Source organism: Garra rufa, chromosome 4 (genome assembly GCF_049309525.1).
Source record: "Garra rufa chromosome 4, GarRuf1.0, whole genome shotgun sequence".
Classification (NCBI taxonomy): domain Eukaryota; kingdom Metazoa; phylum Chordata; class Actinopteri; order Cypriniformes; family Cyprinidae; genus Garra; species Garra rufa.
In genome coordinates, this window is record NC_133364.1 from 3,829,771 (window position 1) to 3,849,199 (window position 19,429).

The following is a 19,429-nucleotide window of genomic DNA, read 5'->3' on the forward strand; positions in this document are numbered from 1 at the left end:
ATGTCTACATGTATGTATTCAAACATGCAGTGTGGCATGGTTCATTTAAAAATAATAATTCATTACTTTAACTTAGAAAACATGTAATATTTGGCAGGCATATTTAGAAACTTTAGTGAACATAATTTTTGGATATTAAAAATACTAAGAAAAAAAAAAAAAGAAAATAAGAAAACAAACCCGATAAATTCACTCATATGACCACCAGATGGCAACTCCAAGTAAGATTTTTATTATTATTTTATTTTTTTATATAATATTATTTGCGTTTATTTTTTTTTTCATCTTAAGCTATTATTTTTAGTTAGTAATTTTGGTTTTTTAACTTAAACTTACTTAGTTGCCAACATTTATATAATCTTATATTATTAATGATAATAAATCACTATACAAGTTGTCTAAGAAATACAAATAACGTTTGCATAAATGTTAAATATTAAGAATAAATAAATACATAAATAAAATTGGCGTATTGGCGTTTACACGGAGCTGCCATCTAGTGGTCGTATAAGTGAACTTCATTTTGTTATTTTAGAATTATTTACATCCAGTAATGATGATGACTGTTCATAAACGTTTCTACACGTCTGCCAAATATTCCATGTATTTTCTCTCAATTAAAATATTAAGGATTTTTTTAATAAATCATACTACACTGCACGTTTGCAAAAATATTTTAAAATTTGCACATAAATAAAATTGGTCTTTTGTGTATTTTTAACTTTGACTCGGAGCTGCCATCTGCTGGTCATATATATGAACTGAATCATGCAGTTTGACATTTCGCCACAAGACGGCGTAAAAATTAGAAGATCAAGTGGTGGATGGATTTTTATTTCATTTTAAGCTATTTATTTCCAGTTAGTAATTTTGGTCTTTTAACTTAAACTTACTTAGCTGCCAACATTTATATAATCTTATATTATTATTGATAATAAATCACTATACAAGTTCTCTAAAAAAAATACAAATAACGTTTGCATAAATGTTAAATACTAAATAAATAAATAATTACATAAATAAAATACAATGTATGTGCATCTTTAGCTTACTCGCAGCTGCCATCTAGTGGTCGTATAAGTGATTATTTACATCCAGTAATGGTGATGACTGTTCATAAACGTTTCTAAATATGTCTGCCAAATATTCCATGTATTTTCTCAATTAAAATATTAAGGAAAAGTTACTCGGAGCTGCCATCTGCTGGTCATATATATGAACTGAATCATGCAGTTTGACATTTCGCCACAAGACGGCGTAAAAATTAGAAGATCAAGTGGTGGATGGGCTGAAACCAATTCTTCACGTGACCTAAATTATCCAAAAAAGAAGAAAGAGAAATTTCATTCTGTGTCGCAGGCACGCTGAATAACGCCTGACGTAAGCATCCTTCTGTCCAATTGGAACTCGTCTTTTCGACAGCGTCACCCAAACATCATGGCGGCGTCCGTGCAGCGTTTCAGCGCAGCGGGGAGACACTTTATAAAGAATTTATTGAACACAAAAACGATTACCAGGGTGAGAGATTACAAACACATCATTCATATCAATTAGAACGACCAAAATATTGAAAACAAAGGCTTCGCAATCATTTAAAACAGTCGGATTATGAATGGCGTGGCTGCTGGTCTCAACGATGCAAACATAACGTTACATCATAATATGAAATGACTTTGCAAAAACGTTTAGTTTGTTACTACTTACAACCGTTTTGACTTTTACCTTTTACATCCTGTTGAGTCAATCATGGTTATATCGCGTTATTTAAAGCGTGTTGTCTGTATTTCAGGCAAGGTCCACTCAGGCTGTCAGTCAGGTGGTTTTAAATGTACCTGAGACGAAGGTCACGACCCTTGATAACGGGCTCAGGGTGGCATCTGAAGACTCTGGCCTGTCCACATGCACGGTGAGTTCAGCATCAAAGTGAGCTTGAGCATTTAATTTTACATGACGGATGAATCTGCCTATTAAACATTAAAATTAGGGTGACAATTTTATTAGGGTGATTTCTTAAAAAAGTCTCAAAAGTCTGGGGGTGGAGTGTCTCCTTGTGGCTTGTTGTTGTGGGAGGTGCCCTCATGCCCATGTCTGAAGTAATAACAACAACAACAGCCCCACAAAATCTTTTTCAAAATCGTTTATTTCATGAGAACATGCCATAATGCAGTTATTTTATTGTATATCATAGTAATGTCACATCTTAATACACCAAGTGCATTTCAATCCTGTTATTGTCCTGAATCAAATGCAAATTAATAACACCAAAAAATATATACCGTCTGTATGTATTCAAATATATGTGAAATTACAGTTAAGAAAACACAGTATTGCAACGTAACAATAAAATATAATCATACATTTTTACAAGCTCTTTATATCAAAATGTGATTTTTAACAATGAACTTTCATCATCTTCTCAGTGGTATTTTAGCATCACTTATGTCCTATTATAGTTACATAATATTTTAAATTGCTTTTGTTTATATGTATGTATGTGTATATATATATATGCTTAAAAAAAACTAAAACTTGAATAAAATAAATTATTATAAATTATTATAGTCATTTTGGTTTTTTAACTTAAACTTAGAAGCCAATGGAATATTTTCAATTTTTGTTTTTCATTTAATATTTAATAATTTTACCTAGCCTTTATTTAGTACATTTTTAAATGACTATTTATGTATTATTTTTATTTTGGTTTTAGTTTTTATTTATTTCCAGTTAGTCATTTTGGTGTTTTAACGTAAACTTGGTTAACATTAACATTTCTAATTTTCCTTTGAGTTTTTCATTTAATAATTTTTTTCAGCCTTTAATTAACAAGAATGTTGAGCATTTACACTAGCTAGATACACTTAAAGGAGTAGATTTACTTACTTATTTTTATTACAGAATATAACTTGCATCGAAATGTAAACCTAGTCAGCTACTTAGACTGTGCATTAAAGATATATGTAGTTAAAATAGAAGACGACGACTAATAATAATAAACATAATATAATAATAAATAACAGAATAAAATCTGTAATAATAATAACAAAATGTCTTCTCTGAGAGCAAGTAAATGATTACAGTTTACCATAAAATTACTCTTTTTCCATTGAGATGACTGGGAAAAAAAATGTCCCGATTTTCCTAAATTTACCATATTCTGATCACAGGTTGGTCTATGGATTGATGCCGGGAGCCGGTATGAAAATGAGAGCAATAATGGAACAGCTCACTTCCTGGAGCACATGGCATTCAAGGTACGAGAAATGATTAGAAATATGTCTGAATACTAAAATTAGTCTAGAAAGCATCAAATCCACTGCTGTGTTTCAGGGCACCAGGAAGAGATCACAGCTGGACCTTGAGCTGGAGATCGAGAATATGGGAGCTCACCTGAATGCATACACCTCTAGAGAGCAGACGGTGTACTACGCTAAAGCTTTCTCCAAAGATCTACCCAGAGGTAAAGCAACAGATACTATCCGTCATGACAGGCAGAAAGACATTATGGTTGTGCTGTAAATGCGTCTCTGTTGGCAGCGGTGGAAATCCTGGCAGACATCATTCAAAACAGCACGCTGGGAGAGGCCGAGATCGAGCGTGAGCGTGGCGTCATTCTCAGAGAGATGCAGGAAGTGGAGACCAACCTGCAGGAAGTGGTTTTCGATTACCTGCACGCTACAGCCTATCAGGACACACCTCTTGGGAGAACCATCCTGGGCCCTACAGAGAACATCAAGTATGCATCAGCTGTTGACAGTCTATCACAACTGTGCAATATTATGACAAGACACCTGAAATAAAAAAAATAATAAATGATTAAAGGCCAGTTGTATTGAATATGCATTAATTATTTTTTTCATTTATTTATTTTCTACTGTTTATATTTAATTTATTTTTATTTTAGTTTTTATTTATTTCCAGTGTATTTCAGTTCCATTCAACATTTCTAATTTTCATTTAGGTTTTAAGATTTTTTTTTCTGCATGATTTAAATTAACAAAAATGTTTTCAATAGTTTTAGTAAATGTTGTTGAAAAGGCATTTTAATTAAAGCATTACATACATTTTTTTTAATAAAATTATTTATGTTTAATTTATTTTTTCGTTTTTTTTATTTATTTATTTCCATTTAGTAATTTAGGTGCTTCAACTTAAAATAAATAAATACAAAAATAAATAAAAACAATTTCAAATGTGGCCTTAAGAGCTAATTAAAATATTATAATCTAATAATTATAATTTATTTGCTTTTAGCCTTATTTCAATTAACAAAAATGTTTGATAGTTTTAGTTAATGGTATTTTCATTAGAGCGTCTGTTATATTTAAATATACAAAGAGGCATTATATAATTAAATATAAACTAATTTGAATTTGCAGAACAGAAATCATAAATCCAAGTTCAAAATTCTTAAATAGAGTTAAATATCAGCAGCAGCCTGAAAAAAAAATTCAAATTTTTAGGAATAAAATAAATCAAGCAAACTATATATGAACAACCCCTTTGCAAAACCCTTTAAAATATACATAGAAATAAAGGTGTGTTGTAATTGAAATCTACAGATGCATATGGATAAAGTGCGATTTGTATTTTGGATGTTTGCTTTCCTTTAGTCTGAATGTTATGGAAGCAAAATAGCCAAAAATCTCAAAATTAGGCAGTGTATGAAAAAACAAAAACTATGTGTCTTGCCTTAAAACTATATGAATAATCTGCTCTTCCTACATTTTAATGCAGAACTATAAATCGAGGGGATCTGGTGGAATACATCACAACACACTACAAGGGGCCACGGATTGTATTAGCTGCAGCCGGAGGTAAAACAGCATCACTAAACATGTTCATGTCCCTTATTTAGATCTGTTACTGGCTCAGAGTTTGACCATTAATAATCCAGCACTGTTTCTCTGTCTTTCAGGAGTGTCACATAATGAGCTTATAGATTTGGCTAAATTTCATTTTGGAAAGCTGCCGGCCAGATACAGCGGAGAGGCTTTACTGCCTTGTCATTTCACCGGCAGTGAGGTAAATAGACTAGTATATCATTATATTTACACAACAAAATCCATATAAATATAATCCATTAAAAATAGGAATGTTTTGGGTAAATTTATGTATTATATTTCCATAGTGCTTTTCACAATACACATAGCAGGAGGTAAAGTGGGATAAACATATAGTAGTTGCATAATGTGTTATCACTATGAACTTAAACTCTGAGACATCACATAAATTACAACAGAAAATAATTAGAAATCATTCCACACTTTGTAAAATTCAGCAACATATTGGCAGTAATGTACTTACAATAGACATTTCTTAGGCTTTGTTTTTAACAGTTTTAGGCACTAAGAACCCTGCTCTCTCACAGTGCATTATTGAAAATGCATTTTCTGAAATGTTATTTCATCTTATTAATTATGCACTAATTCGCATATATTACCAGAACATTGGATAAAGCCAGGTTCAAAATTCTTGTTAGATTTTGTTGACATATTAGAGTTAAAGGATCTTACAGAGGGTGTTTTGATGATTTTATTAGTTTTATTTATATTTTACTATTCATATTTGTTTATTTTTATTTCAGTTTTAAAATGTATTACTTTTAGTGCTTCAACTTAAAGTTAATTCAGTTAGTTACCAATGCAACATTTCTCAATTTTTAAATGTTTTATCTAATGATGACTTTTTTCAGCCTTAATTCCATTAACAAATGTTTTTATTATTTATAATAATCATAATAAATCCTGCTTTCTTACAGCTTGTTAAAAATGCATGTTTATTAGAGCAAGTTTTGTTTTCTAAAATGTTGTTTGAATATACAAATAAGGCATTATATAATTATTAAATATGATATGCAAACAAGGCATTTATATATACTATATATATATATATATTAGTGGTGGGCCGTTATCGGCGTTAACGTGCTGCGTTAACGTGAAACTCTTATCGCGCGATAAAAAAAATATCGCCGTTAACCTATTCTCAAATTTGGGTTGGGAGCTGGGTCTAAACTTCGCAAGATATGATGACTTTCACCTTGATAGTTTAACGCGGATGTATACCGAAGACTGTAGAATATGTTCGCACGTTTAAGTCTCCTCCGCCAAAACACAGACGGGATCGCGTCGTCCTCCATTCATAAAAACCGAATCTACTATAGCGCGAAATGCCACGTAAATTCGTCGTTTTTTGGATTCATAAATCAAATGTTGGTCAGTCACTTAATTCAAATCGCGATATGGACTAGTGTATGTGAAAACTGAAATGCAAAAAGACCGTTTTAATAGGAATCCGATATGTTCCGTTTGCCTAGCTGTATGTATGTATTGCGGAGACGAGCTTTTACTACACGCATACTGAAACACACGTGACGCTCCCGGTAATTTTTGGCATTTTCATCTCACATGAACAGATAAACTCAATCTCCCAAACTGCTGTGAGTGTCACTTTTACCGTTTCATTTGAGAAAACTAGCATCATATCATACTGTGTACACAGAAACTTCACGGCAAACTGTCAAAATAAAAGTACGGTGTAACATGTAATGGGCTGGATAGGTGTTGACGTTAAAAAAAAACACAATCTAATAGGTAGAAAAAATAATTTCATTGTTAGTTAGTTAGTAAACACAAGTACATCTAATTGAACATAATTTATTTTCATCAGCAAATTATCATAGAAAAGCTTTATGAGCTTTATGATCCATTCTCAAAGACTTTAAGTCATTATTTGGGTAGCACACATATTCTGAATGCCTTCAGCAGAATTCAAATTAGCCATTTTAATCTAGATTAATCTAGATTAATTCCAAGATTTAATCTAGATTAATCTAGATTAAAAAAAATAATCTATGCCCACCCCTAATATATATATAGTATCAGAATTTATTAATGTATTATATTTATTTCTTTAACAGAGGGAATTATATGCTTTTGTTAATTTAATTCGTTTTTTTTTTTTTTTAACACATTTGCTTTTCTGAAGTGTTGCTTTTCTGAATATGCACTAATTTGGATATATTTCCAAAACACTGAATAAAGCCTGGCTCAATTTTTTTTTTTTTTTTTTTTTGTTGGGTTGACTGCATTTTATTTATTACAGAGAGAAAATGATGTGCTTTTAATTAAATTTATTAGATTTTTTAACATTCTACTGTTTACATTTTATTAATAAATAGAAATAATGGCAGGACTACAAGCAAGGCAAATAAAGTAATTGTTTTCTGTTGGAGAAATGAGCTCACTATAGTGTTTACATGCATAAAAACAGCATAATATAGGCACTTACCTTGAACTCTGCTCTTGTTTTCTTACAGATTCGTGTGCGAGATGATAAGATGCCTCTGGCTCATATAGCAGTCGCAGTGGAGGCCGTCGGCTGGTCGCATCCAGACACCATCCCACTCATGGTGGCCAATACGCTCATCGGGAACTGGGATCGGTCGCTCGGCGGGGGAATGGTAGGAGACACTTTCACTAAACCATTACACAGAAAAAGACCCAAAACCCAAATAAAGTCACCATTTTTTGTGTCAGAACTTGTCGAGTAAGCTGGCACAGATGGCTTGTCAGGGGAACCTGTGCCACAGCTTCCAGTCCTTCAACACCTGCTACACCGACACGGGCCTGTGGGGGCTTTACATGGTCTGCGAACCGGGAACCGTAGGAGACATGATACGCTTCACGCAGCTGGAATGGTGAGACTTCAACGTTTACTGGGCTTTCTGTTGAGATGAAAGATGAGCAACTAACACCCGGTTTCCTTTAGGATGTCTCTGTGTACGAGCGTGACTGAAAGCGAGGTGAACAGAGCCAAAAACCTGCTCAAAACAAACATGCTGCTTCATCTGGATGGTAAGTGCAGCAGCGCATTATAAACAGGGTTTATAAAGGGAAATTAGGACATTTTTTATTGCAGAAAATTTAATAGGGAACACTATTATACTTAATGTGTTGTTTTTTAAATGGAAATATCTAAGAACAAAAGTTGTATTGGCAATTGAAAATACAACTTCCAAGAGGTATCTATTACTTTTAACAGACAACAAATAGAAAAACTAGAATAAGGCAATAAATTAGACTATTTTTAAAAGTGTTGTCTTGTTTTCCAGTGCAAATTTCTAAAAATTCTTAAAAATAAATGCAATAATTATATATTTGATTAGTTTTCTGATGAATTTGTGATTAAGGCGGCAAATATCTGCCAATGGAGTCAGAAACATAAACTTAATTCACAGAAAACAAGTTTTTATACCCCATTGACAGATATTTGTTCTTGCTTTATGCATTTGTTTTTAGCAATTTTGTTAAATTTCTTAAATTCTCTTTATTTTGAATCTCAAGTAAATGTATCATGATTTAAAAAGGTTTAGATATTTTTCCTAGAAAACAAAAAGTCCTGAAAAAGATGCAGTGCATGCAACATTTAATGCTGTAATTTTCACTCAAATTTAAGATCTTAATTTTAGTAAGGGCAAATTAAGACTTTTTAGGACCCCCAGAAACCCTGAAAGTGATCAATTTTTGCGCGTTTGTCTCATTTAGGATCCACTCCCATTTGTGAGGACATTGGGCGGCAGATGCTGTGTTACAGCCGCAGGATTCCTCTGCACGAGCTGGAGGCCAGAATAGATGTGAGTAAACATTTGACTTGCTATCTGACCTGTTCTGTTTTTCTAGCCTTGTTCAGACAGTAACTCATGGGGATGACTGTAAAAATAAGTTTGTGTATGTAGTCGGACTGCTATCTGTAAACAAAATGTCAGTTTATGTTTGGACAAATAATTACAGTTACTTATTTAATTTAACAATAGGAACATATCTTGTTTGATTTTAATATACTACAATATTTAAAAAAAAAAAAAACAGGAAAACGGACATGCTTTGGTTTAAATGCTTTTGCATTTTATCTGTCAAAACGATGGATATTTGTATTAAATTGTGAAAATTAGCAGAAATATATATACATATATACAAGTGTGCTACTGTTTGTACAATAACATTTATATTTATTTCAAAAATAGGGAAATAGAAAAAATTACTATGGTTTAAAGGGATTTCTGTCTTGCATTCAAATATGAAAAATTTGCAGAAATAAAGGGGAAGTCTGAACTTAGCAGAACTAAATTAAAAGTCATTGTTATTGCTAGGACAATTATTAAATTCATATTTAATTTAAGAATATAAATATTATATCCTATTTATTAATGATTACATTTTTTGTTGTGCATTTTCTCTCTTATAGTGATTGGATATCATTTTAAGTTGTAAAATAAATGTTAAAAATGAGCAGAATCAAGGTAAAACAAACTAACTGATGTTTGATTAATTTTAATAATAGGAAAATATACTATTATTTGATTAACTATACTATTTAAAAATAGGAAAACTGACACTGATTTAAATTGTTTTCTGTAGAATTTAGAAATTAGCAGAAATTTATACCTTTTGTTTTTACATAAGATAAAAATTATGTTATTGATTGCATAATATCCTCTTTAAAAACAGGAAAATTAATGAATAAATTAATGGTTTAATTTTTTTAAATGAGCAGAAATTTACATAAGGTAAAATATGTACCTTGTGTTATATAAATATTGAAATGACCTCACATCCCCATGAGAAACTATTAGCATCTGAACAGGGCTTTAGTTCTAATGCGGCTTGTTCTCCTCTCAGGCCATAGACGCCACAACCATCAAAGACGTGTGTATGAAATACATCTATAATAAAGCTCCTGCTATAGCAGCTGTTGGTGAGTATCTGTCTTTACTCTCTAATATCTGATATTATCCCAGCTCTGGTCCTGGAGTTTCTTGATAACCAAACACACGCGATTTAACAGTTGGTTAGTAGAGACTCCAGGACCTGAAAGAGAGCAGAGATACGGGAAACGCTGCTTTCAGTGACTGATAACCAAATACTTATGGTTTGCAGGTCCGATCGAGCAGCTCCCGGACTATAACAGCATCCGCGGCGGCATGCATTGGTTACGGCCGTGATTACACCGTCTGCATTAACAGTCAAAAACAAGACAATGTAATATGTGCTTTTTTTCCATGTTTATTTTATTATAAAATAAAGAACAACACAATAAAGTTAAAAGACATGTTGTGTGTGTGTTTGTGTGTGTTTTCTTTCCCTGCGGCACGTTTGTCATTTCTTGTTTTTAGCAGTGACCTGCTCCTGGGCGGCTTTCTTAGCCTTTATCATCTCCACCAGCTCCTGCACAAACACCACAGACAGAGAAACACATCAACATCCGGATGTAGAGATCAGCATTTACAGTATAATAGTGTGTGGGTTACAGACAATATACTATGATTACAATATTAAGATATTTTTAATTTCATGAATGGTAATTGTGATGATTACTTTTTTTTATTCATTATATGGTACCTTCTAATTCTTCATTATTAATCAGCTTGCAATTTAACAATATTAAGATTTTACATTTTAATTAATATTTATGGAAAATAGAAATACATCAGTTTACATTATAATAATTATAATGCCTGTAACACTTATTATAATTAAGATTTTACATTTATTAGTAATTATTTATAAAAACAAATTAATTGGCACCTTATTTCAATTCACTCTTATAATTAGCGTGAGTCAAATCTATAATTATTATAATTCCCATATTTTTATTTTATTTTATAAAAATATATAATAAAACATTTAATTGTATTATTAATAATAATATAAAAATTTATATATTACTCTTATAAGTGTGAATTAAAGCAGACATTGTAATTCAGATATTTGTATTTTATAAAAAATAAACTGTATTAATAATTATAATAAAATATAATGCAATTAAGTATTTAATATACTTCTATTAATTGAAATCATATTTTTAATTAATCAGTTTGCATTGCATATTTTTTTATTAATAAATATAATGAATAATTCTGATATTTTTTCATTTTATCAATATAATATAAAAATGTATTAATAAATGTAATTTAAATTTTTTTTATATATTATTCCAATTCACTCTTGTGTGAATTAAAGCTGACATAATTCAGATATTTATTTTATAAAAAAAAATATAATAAACATTTATAAAAAAAGTTATATAACTGTATTAATAATTACATATATTATAATAAAATATAATGTATTAATAATTATTATTTATAAAAATAATGCAATTAAATATTTAATATACTTCTATTAATTACTTGACATCTTATTTCTACCTAATGAATCAGTTTGCATTTTTGCATATTTTTATTTATTAATAAATATAATAATAAAAATATTATTATTATTTAAATAAATATATTTTTCAGTAATTATTTGGTACCTTACTCTCATTCTACCTTACTAATATTTCCTGCTTTTGTTTCAAAATATTTTTCTGCTCTTTGTAAAAAAAAGTTTTGGCCAGTATATGTACACACAATAATGCCAAAAAAGCATAACCCTGTCAGTTTTTGATGAACAATGATGCAGAAGATCACTTACCTTGTATCTCTTCATGCAGTCTTTCTTGGAGCGTCCGGGCACAGCCTCAGAGATCTTCTCCCAGCGCTCCGGTGTGTTCACTGGGAATGTCTTCAGAGCCTGTTCCAGAAGCTTCTGCTCCTCTGTGGTCCAAGGTGAGGAGTTGGATTCAGCGCCTACAGCTGGAGGAAACATCTGGATGAGTGACTGTATTCAGAACAGGACTGTTTTTGCAGCACATATGCTATGACAACTCATAGGGCTGCAGAATAAATCGAATTTTAATCATGACTGTGATTTGTGCTTCTCTCAATTTAAGTGAAATTGTCTGCAATCATTTTTTTAATTTGGAATTTGTATCATCTTGCACTGGAAACAAGTCTCCACAAGTGTTTATGTCTGTGGTTGCCAGATGAAAGAGCTGAAATCCCCCACTCGGAGCTTTTTTTCTTAAATCAATAGATTTTCTGTTTAACCATTACCTTGTGACTTATTGTCAAAGCGCTCTGATGGCACAGCGTTGTCTACGGTCGGAGGAACAGCCGAATGCTCCTTCTTAAACTTCTCGAAGGCCTTTCTGTTAATCTCATCTTTCTGGTGAGGATCTGCCAGGGAGAAACCAAAGCAATTTAGCCATACTACTTCAATCCTCCTGTGTACGGCATAAATTCAAAGCGCTGTTACGCACCCAGTTTCTGCAGCGTTTTTGCTTTATTGATGACATCTTTGGCGGTTCTCTTCACGCCGCTGATGGAGTGCTGGTTCATGTAGTTGGCGATCACCTCCCACCTGTCCGATCACAGCACACCTCAGTCAGGTACACAGGATAATCTGTATGGTCTGTGATACGACAGACGGTTTCCATGCAGACTCACCTGGCGTTGGTTCCGGCGGGAAACAGGTTGACAGCTTTGATGAGCAGCTGCAGGTCATCCTCGCTCCAGCCTTTGTTATTGACTCCTCCTCCTCCGCTGGCGTGTTCACCACTGCGTGCCGCCTGCTGCGCCTGCATCTCCGCCTCCTTCTCCTTCTGCATCTGAAAGTTCACTTCTTGCACCTGCAACACACACAGTCAAGGCTTCAACCACTGAAACAAAACCTCAGAGCCCTTTACAGGACCATTTTAGAAGTTTGGGGTCAGCAAAGAAGCATTAAATTCATCAAAAACGGTTGTAAAGTAATTTATAATGTTACTAAAGATGTCTATTCATCCAAAAAAAAATATATATGTATATAATGTATATCGTTTCCAAACGTGACAACGATACGACTAATAATATTGCTGTTATTTTAAAATTAGCATCAAAAATATTTGTTTTTGTAATTGTAACATTAATACTAAATTATTACTAATAGTAGTATTTTTCATTTATAATTAAAATTTAGTTTAACTTTATATTCATCAAAAACATTCTCAAAAAATTTGGGATGGTTTCCTGATAACAACAACAACAATATTAGTAATAATAATAACTTATTATATTACATTTTTGTAATTGTAATTTATTACTAGAAATTATTATTTGTACTTTTTCTGTTCTTCTTAACTTTATTCACAATCGCGATCAAAATAATGATTTCTGCAAAAAAATAGAATGTGTTACATATATTACAATATAAAGTAGTATTATTAATATTCTATTAATTTTATTATAGTGGATAAAAGTTTAAAACGTTATTAATCTTATTTTATTAAAATAAATTGTATAAAATGTAAATAAAAATAATTATATTTAAATATTTTTATATATTAACCTAATTTTACTGAAATATTTTTTTTATTAATATTACTTGGCACCTTATTCTAATTCTACCTTAATATTTGTTATTGCTTAAATGATTTTTTGGTCATTATTTGTTGTGTAATATTGCTTTGGTAATCAGCTTTAATTATAATATATTAATTTATAATAATATAGATTAATATTTGTCAATTGTATTAATAATAATAATAATTATTATTATTATTATTATTAGTAGTAGTAGTAGTAGTAGTAGTAGTATTTTTATTTATAATAAATGCTGTTCTTTTAAAGTTTCTATTCAAAGAAAAAATAAAATCCACAAAAATATTGGGCGGCACAGCTGTTTTCAAGAAATAGAAATAAATTACATTTTACAATAAAAAACAGTTCCCTTAAATTGAAATAATATTTCATAATTTATACTTTAAATAAATAACTAAGTACATACACAGATATATAGCTCAACAAATCAAACAGGGGGCATTTTGACCAGTTTGTGTTTCTTACCTGTTTCTCCAGAGCTGCTTTACTCTGTTCTTTATTCCCACAGGCCAAAGCTTCATTCAGCGTCTGCAAACTACAAATCAAACCAAAAAACTCAATACTTCTCCCACACGAAGCTCTGTTTTAGAGATTCAACTCACAGTCAAGTAAACAACATTATATTTCGAAGCTCTACCTGATGAGCTCCAAGCGGTCGCAGAGTTTCTCCACCTCCTCCATCATCCGGACACTGTCGGCTTCATTGTCGGTGAAGTAGTTGTGAGTCTGAGAGAAGCAGACAGAGAGAAAGATGAGGATGGGAAGCTCTCAGAGACCTGAATGTGTGTGATTACGTGGAGGGTTTCTTGCCTTGCAGGTCGTCCTGAGCTTCTGCCGTTCTTTCTTGACGGCTTTCTTCTGGGCGTCCTTCTCTTTCTTGGCCTGCTGCGCTGCTTGTCGTGCCACCGCCTCCTCTTTCTCCCTCAGTATCCGCGCCGCCTCCTCCTCCGCCTGACGCGCCTGCAGTCACAAAACGGTGAGAGATGATTTAGAGAACCGAGGGTCAACATCTGTATTATGAAAGAGTAAGTTACAGAAGTGTTTAGAGACACTGACCCGCTCTTTCTCCTCCTGTTCTCGCTTCTTAGCCTCGACTTTGGCCTTCTTCTCAGACTCTTTCCTGGCTTTCTCCTCCTCTTTGAATTTCTTTATTCGCGGGTCGCAGTTGTAGGCCGTATCTGCAACACATCGCACACGTTCACATAGACGCTCCCAGTAGGATCACGATCCAATCTGTGTCTACTTACCAACGAGTGTCCGTATCCTGTTCATCTCTTCCTTCTTCCTCTGAGCTCGAGAGGCTCGGTTCTGTTTCTCAATCCACCTCCTCTCATCTCGACTGATAGAAACACACAGCAAAATCACACGTAAACACCACAAATACAAAGAAAACAATGTTATTTTACTATCATTCAGACTTATCATAGAATTTATTCATATTCTGAATTCATTTTTATTTTCTTGAGAGGTTTTATTTGAATTTTTTATTCAAGTTTTAGACACATATTCCACAAAGTACAAAAAGGAAACACTATTATTTTAGTATAATTAAGAAATTCTTATATTTTTTATATTTTGAATTTATTTTCTTTTAAGGTTTCATTTTTATTAACGTTTTAGACAAGTATCACAAAGTACAAAGAGGAAACCCTTTACATTTTTTTAGTATAATTGAAAAACAGTTTATCAATATTAAGATTTTTTATTTCTATATTTTCCTGTTAATTGTAACATTTTAGACACAAATACCACAAAATACAAAAAGGAAATGTAATTTTACTATAACTGAGAAAACATTATTGTTTATGATAATATTTTGAATTCGTTTTTTATATTTTCTGTTTTCACTTAATTTTATCTTAATTTTAATACATTCAATCACTTTAATTAGCGATTTATTTACAATTTTTCACCTAAATTTTCAGTTTTCAGATTAATTGTAATAGTAGATTAAATACTACAAAGTAGAAAAATAAAAGTGCTAATTTAATATAATTGAACAAAACAATTTGTTAATATCGTGAAATTGTTTTTATTTCCCTATTTTCTGTTTTTACTTTAATCATAAATAAAGTTTTAGTAATTTTGTTGTGTTATTAGGGTTTTTTTTTCCAGCAGGTCTCTAAAGTTTTTTTATTATTAATTTTTACTTTTGGTTAACTTTTTTGATTAACTTAAACTTAATAAAAATTATTGCCTTGGCAACTAGCAACTTTTCAAATATTTTATTTATATGGTTTAGTTTGTTAACTATAACAACCCTGTGCAGTAATAAGTACCATATGACAAAAACCAAAACCAATAACATATGATCACGAAATAGTATTTACCATTCAGCTTTTTCCTTTTCCTCTTCATCTAAATATGAAAATTCTCTCCACGAGTCAAAGTTGTACCTTCAGAAACAAAAGGCAAAGATGAATATTACTTTATTCAGCAATAGCTTGCCTCAAAATCCATGAATAAATGTGATATTTTACTTACCAAAAGGCATAGAAATTATCCACCTCTTCAAATGTCGCATTCATGCTTCCCAGACTCGGGATGTGTTTTTTAAGAGACCACCTGATTGAGAGAAACACAACAGCGTGATCTCCATGCACTGAACCTGAACCACCTGAATGAGTCACGTAAGATGTTTACCTGTTGTTCCTCTCAAACACTGGCGCAAACACCTCGAAGAAGTTTTCTTTGCCTTCTGCCTTTGAAGGAACTGCGTTGTCAAATGTGGGATCCACGCTGTCAAACGCTCTCCGCTTCACGGGATCAGACAGGATCTCCATTGCTGCAACACACAAGAGCAAGAAAAAGAAACCGAAGATTGATTTTCAAACACAATCGGCTTTAATTTCACTCACGATAAAGCAATAAAGTCCAAACCTTTTGTTATGCAAGTGAAATAATCATTATCGCCCTCCACAATCTGCTCTCCTGCTGCTTTCCGCTTGTCCGGATGATGTTTGAGGACCATGGCTTTATCTGTGGAGAACAACAGTATGTTACTGCAAAATATCTTGAAGAGTAGCGGATAGTCTGTTTTTAAAAGTAGTCTTTTCTGCTCACCAAGGCTGTTTTTATTTGATCAAAAGTACAGTAAAAATGTGAAATATTATTACAATTTAAAAAAATTGTTTGTTTGTAAATCTATTGTAAAATGTAATTTACTCCTGTGATCAAAGCTGAATTTTCAGCATCATTACTCCAGTCTTCAGTGTCACATGATTCTAATAAGCAGACACATTTTTGATTAAATCAATATTGAAAACAATTAAATTCTCAATTCTACTAAAGTAACACTTTTGTTCTACTTTGTGATGTTTTATTTAATTAAATCAAATTAATCTAAACTCTTCTTTGATGAATAGAAAGTTCAAAAGAACAGCATTTATTTCAAATAGAAATCTTTTGTAACATTATAAATCTGTATGGTCACTTAATGTGAATTTTTGCCGAATAAAAGTATTACTTCCTTTTAAAGAAATCTTTCTGACCCAAAGCTTTTGAATGGTAGTTTATTAAAGTTTCCTGAAAAATATTTGGCATATCAGCATATTAGAATGATTTTTGAAGGTTCATGCAACACTGAAAATTCAGATTTGCATCACAGGAATAAATTATATTTTAAAATATATTCACATAATTACATAGCAATAATATTTTGCATTTTTTTCTGTATTTTTAAGCAAATAAATGTGGCCTTGGTGAGATTTCCTAATCTTACTTATTCCTAACTTTTGACTGGTATTATACAAAAAAAATAAAAATAAATCAAACTTACGAGCAGCTTTGATCTGTTTCTGGGTTGCTTTGTACCTGACATGCGCAAGACCTAAAACAGCGTAGTGATCTTGGTTCTGTAACAACAAGAAAAGCATGTCAATGTTCACAGAGTCTCACAACTCTGAAAGACAGATATACGTTGACACACACCTTCCAGTCTTTGGGGTCCAGTGTCTTTAGCATGGGATACTCCTCCAGCTGCAGCTCTTCATCCTCCTCTTCTTCAGACAGCTCCTCCTCTTCCTCCAGCTCTTGAAACGAGGCCGACACATTTCTACTCCTGCGCTTCAGAAACGCCTCGAACCAGCGGCCCACAGGCTCAACCTGAACCTGCTCTGAGGCTGAGAGACACAATGCAAAAATCAGATATTCAGAAATTCCTTGTACAGTATTAAAAGAAACAAAAAAAATCCACCTCCGCTCATCTCAAATGATTGAAACACAGTAAAATCTCAAAAAAGAAAAGTGTGTTATTTTAGTATCACTGAGAAAATGCTCTAGTTTTATTTTTTGTTTTTAATGTAATTTTAATGAATCTTTTAACCTCAGTTTTAATGAATTAAATCACTATAATCAGTGATGCATTTACAGTTTTTCAATTTAACTTTAATATTTTCTGTTGTCCATTTAATTTTGGTTAATTAAATCAAATTCCACAAAGTAGAAAAAGTATCATTTCAGTATAATTGAGAACCTATTACTGTTTTAAATTAGTTTTAGTTAATTTTCTGTTTTCACTGTTTTTGTATTTTACTTTTAATTAAATCACTAATTAATTGTATATTTCCTGTTTTCAGATTAATTTGATTTAATTAAATCAAACATCACAAAGTAGAACAAAAGTGTTACTTTAGTAGAATTGAGAATTTAATTGTTTTTCCATATACGAGTTCTTTCTTTTTTAAGATCTTGTTATACTATCCAGAAAGGAAAAACATTATATAAACTTTTATTTATTATTTATCTATTATTATAACTTTATTTAATTCTTACTGCAAAAACATAAAGCTACAATTACAGTTATCAGTACTGTATTTGCTATTGTTAAACAAATACAATAAAAATATGATTTTTTCAGTCATCATTATTTTACACTGCACATTATCTACTTAAATTATATAAAGAGGGTAAATCTTACTAAATATTATCTAAATATTAAGTTTTCTCTAAATTACGCATGTCAGTTTTTCCAAAGCAAGATTACTTTTTACATTGTTTTCACTATATTTTGATAAGGTTTTAGACAAAACTTCTCCAAATAAATTAGCAGCAATCCAAAACAAATGTAAAGAAGTTTGGAGACAAAAACAGCAGATCATTTATTTCTAACTGCGTCTTCATTCATCCAATCTCGAAATTAGTGTCAGAGACCACGCATGACCATACGACCTAATCACAACATCTGAATATGAGAAATCTTTCTATTAAAATGTCTTATTTATCCAGATGAGTGCATGTCTGCGGGATGATGCAGATCTGCTGTGTTTCAATCTCTTATCATTACTGTCACACTTACCGGCGACCGCGTTACAGATCACTGTAAGCTGCCCGTCTAACGCCTCCTTCAGCATCTTCACTAGTTCAAACTCACGAATGACCTAAAGAGCTCGCATTAGCGTGAAAGATCGGCTCGATTCTGTGATTTTTAAGCCGCTGTTTCCCCCAGGTCTGGCACATCCACATGGGCCCCGCACAGCTGTCTGCTAAGGAACTCTGTGTTACACTCACAGCCTTCCGGCGCGCCACAGCGCGATGACATTTGGTTCCGACCGCTACCACGGAGCTTACACGAATTCACCATGGTAACGATAGATTCCCGCCAAAATACTACTTAATTTTACTACTGTAAAACCATAATAAATGCATACCGTTTGTTTTAGAAAATCGATGTAAAAAGCAGAATAAACTTAATTTGTACGACAGTGCCAGACTAATATGGCACTACAGTTTATTGATGGCGTTTTGCTAGAAATTACAAGTCACTTGGTGTATTGTACTGATCGTTTCTAAATAATATTATCTATATAGTGAATAATGTAATTCTAAAATATACTGTAATACAGTATTTAGAGTAAAAGTACTGTACTACTTTTTTAAATTACATAAGCATTAGTTAAGGACAGTGCAACATATAATAACATTTTATAAATACAATAATATTTAAATATTTGCACTATAGTAATAAAAATAATATAGGAAAAATTATTTAATCTTTAAAAATGATTTTTAGGCATATGTGCATGATTCTAAATGACATAAAAAATATAATGCTGGGAATTCAGCCTTGCATCACAAGCATAAATTATATTTTAAAATATATTCACAAAGAAAATGTTTTACATTGCTTGCAATTAATATTTCACAATTTTTTTCAAAAAGTGAATAATGTAATTTTATAATATACTGTAA

The 19,429-nt window shown here is 31.7% G+C and overlaps 2 protein-coding genes across 2 annotated transcripts; one reads left to right on the top strand and one right to left on the bottom strand.

The window, feature by feature from the left end:
- Positions 1–924: 924 nt before the first annotated feature.
- On the top strand, positions 925–10,114 carry pmpcb (peptidase, mitochondrial processing subunit beta). Its single transcript, XM_073838504.1, has 13 exons — positions 925–1,518; positions 1,790–1,906; positions 3,165–3,251; positions 3,328–3,457; positions 3,535–3,733; positions 4,735–4,814; positions 4,916–5,022; positions 7,316–7,459; positions 7,536–7,696; positions 7,768–7,853; positions 8,544–8,632; positions 9,678–9,753; positions 9,936–10,114. The coding sequence occupies exons 1-13, from the start codon at positions 1,438–1,440 to the stop codon at positions 9,998–10,000; spliced, it is 1,422 nt and encodes a 473-aa protein (XP_073694605.1). The 5' UTR covers positions 925–1,437; the 3' UTR covers positions 10,001–10,114.
- On the bottom strand, positions 10,044–18,731 carry dnajc2 (DnaJ (Hsp40) homolog, subfamily C, member 2). The gene is made up of 17 exons (XM_073838503.1): positions 18,537–18,731; positions 17,171–17,361; positions 17,019–17,094; positions 16,121–16,219; positions 15,884–16,025; positions 15,725–15,805; positions 15,571–15,636; positions 14,488–14,579; positions 14,297–14,418; positions 14,051–14,200; positions 13,878–13,966; positions 13,706–13,775; positions 12,329–12,510; positions 12,142–12,242; positions 11,936–12,058; positions 11,475–11,635; positions 10,044–10,223 (listed from the first exon to the last, which is right to left on the bottom strand). Exons 1-17 carry the CDS (start codon positions 18,589–18,591, stop codon positions 10,155–10,157), a joined length of 1,869 nt encoding a protein of 622 aa, XP_073694604.1. The 5' UTR covers positions 18,592–18,731; the 3' UTR covers positions 10,044–10,154.
- Positions 18,732–19,429: the final 698 nt, after the last annotated feature.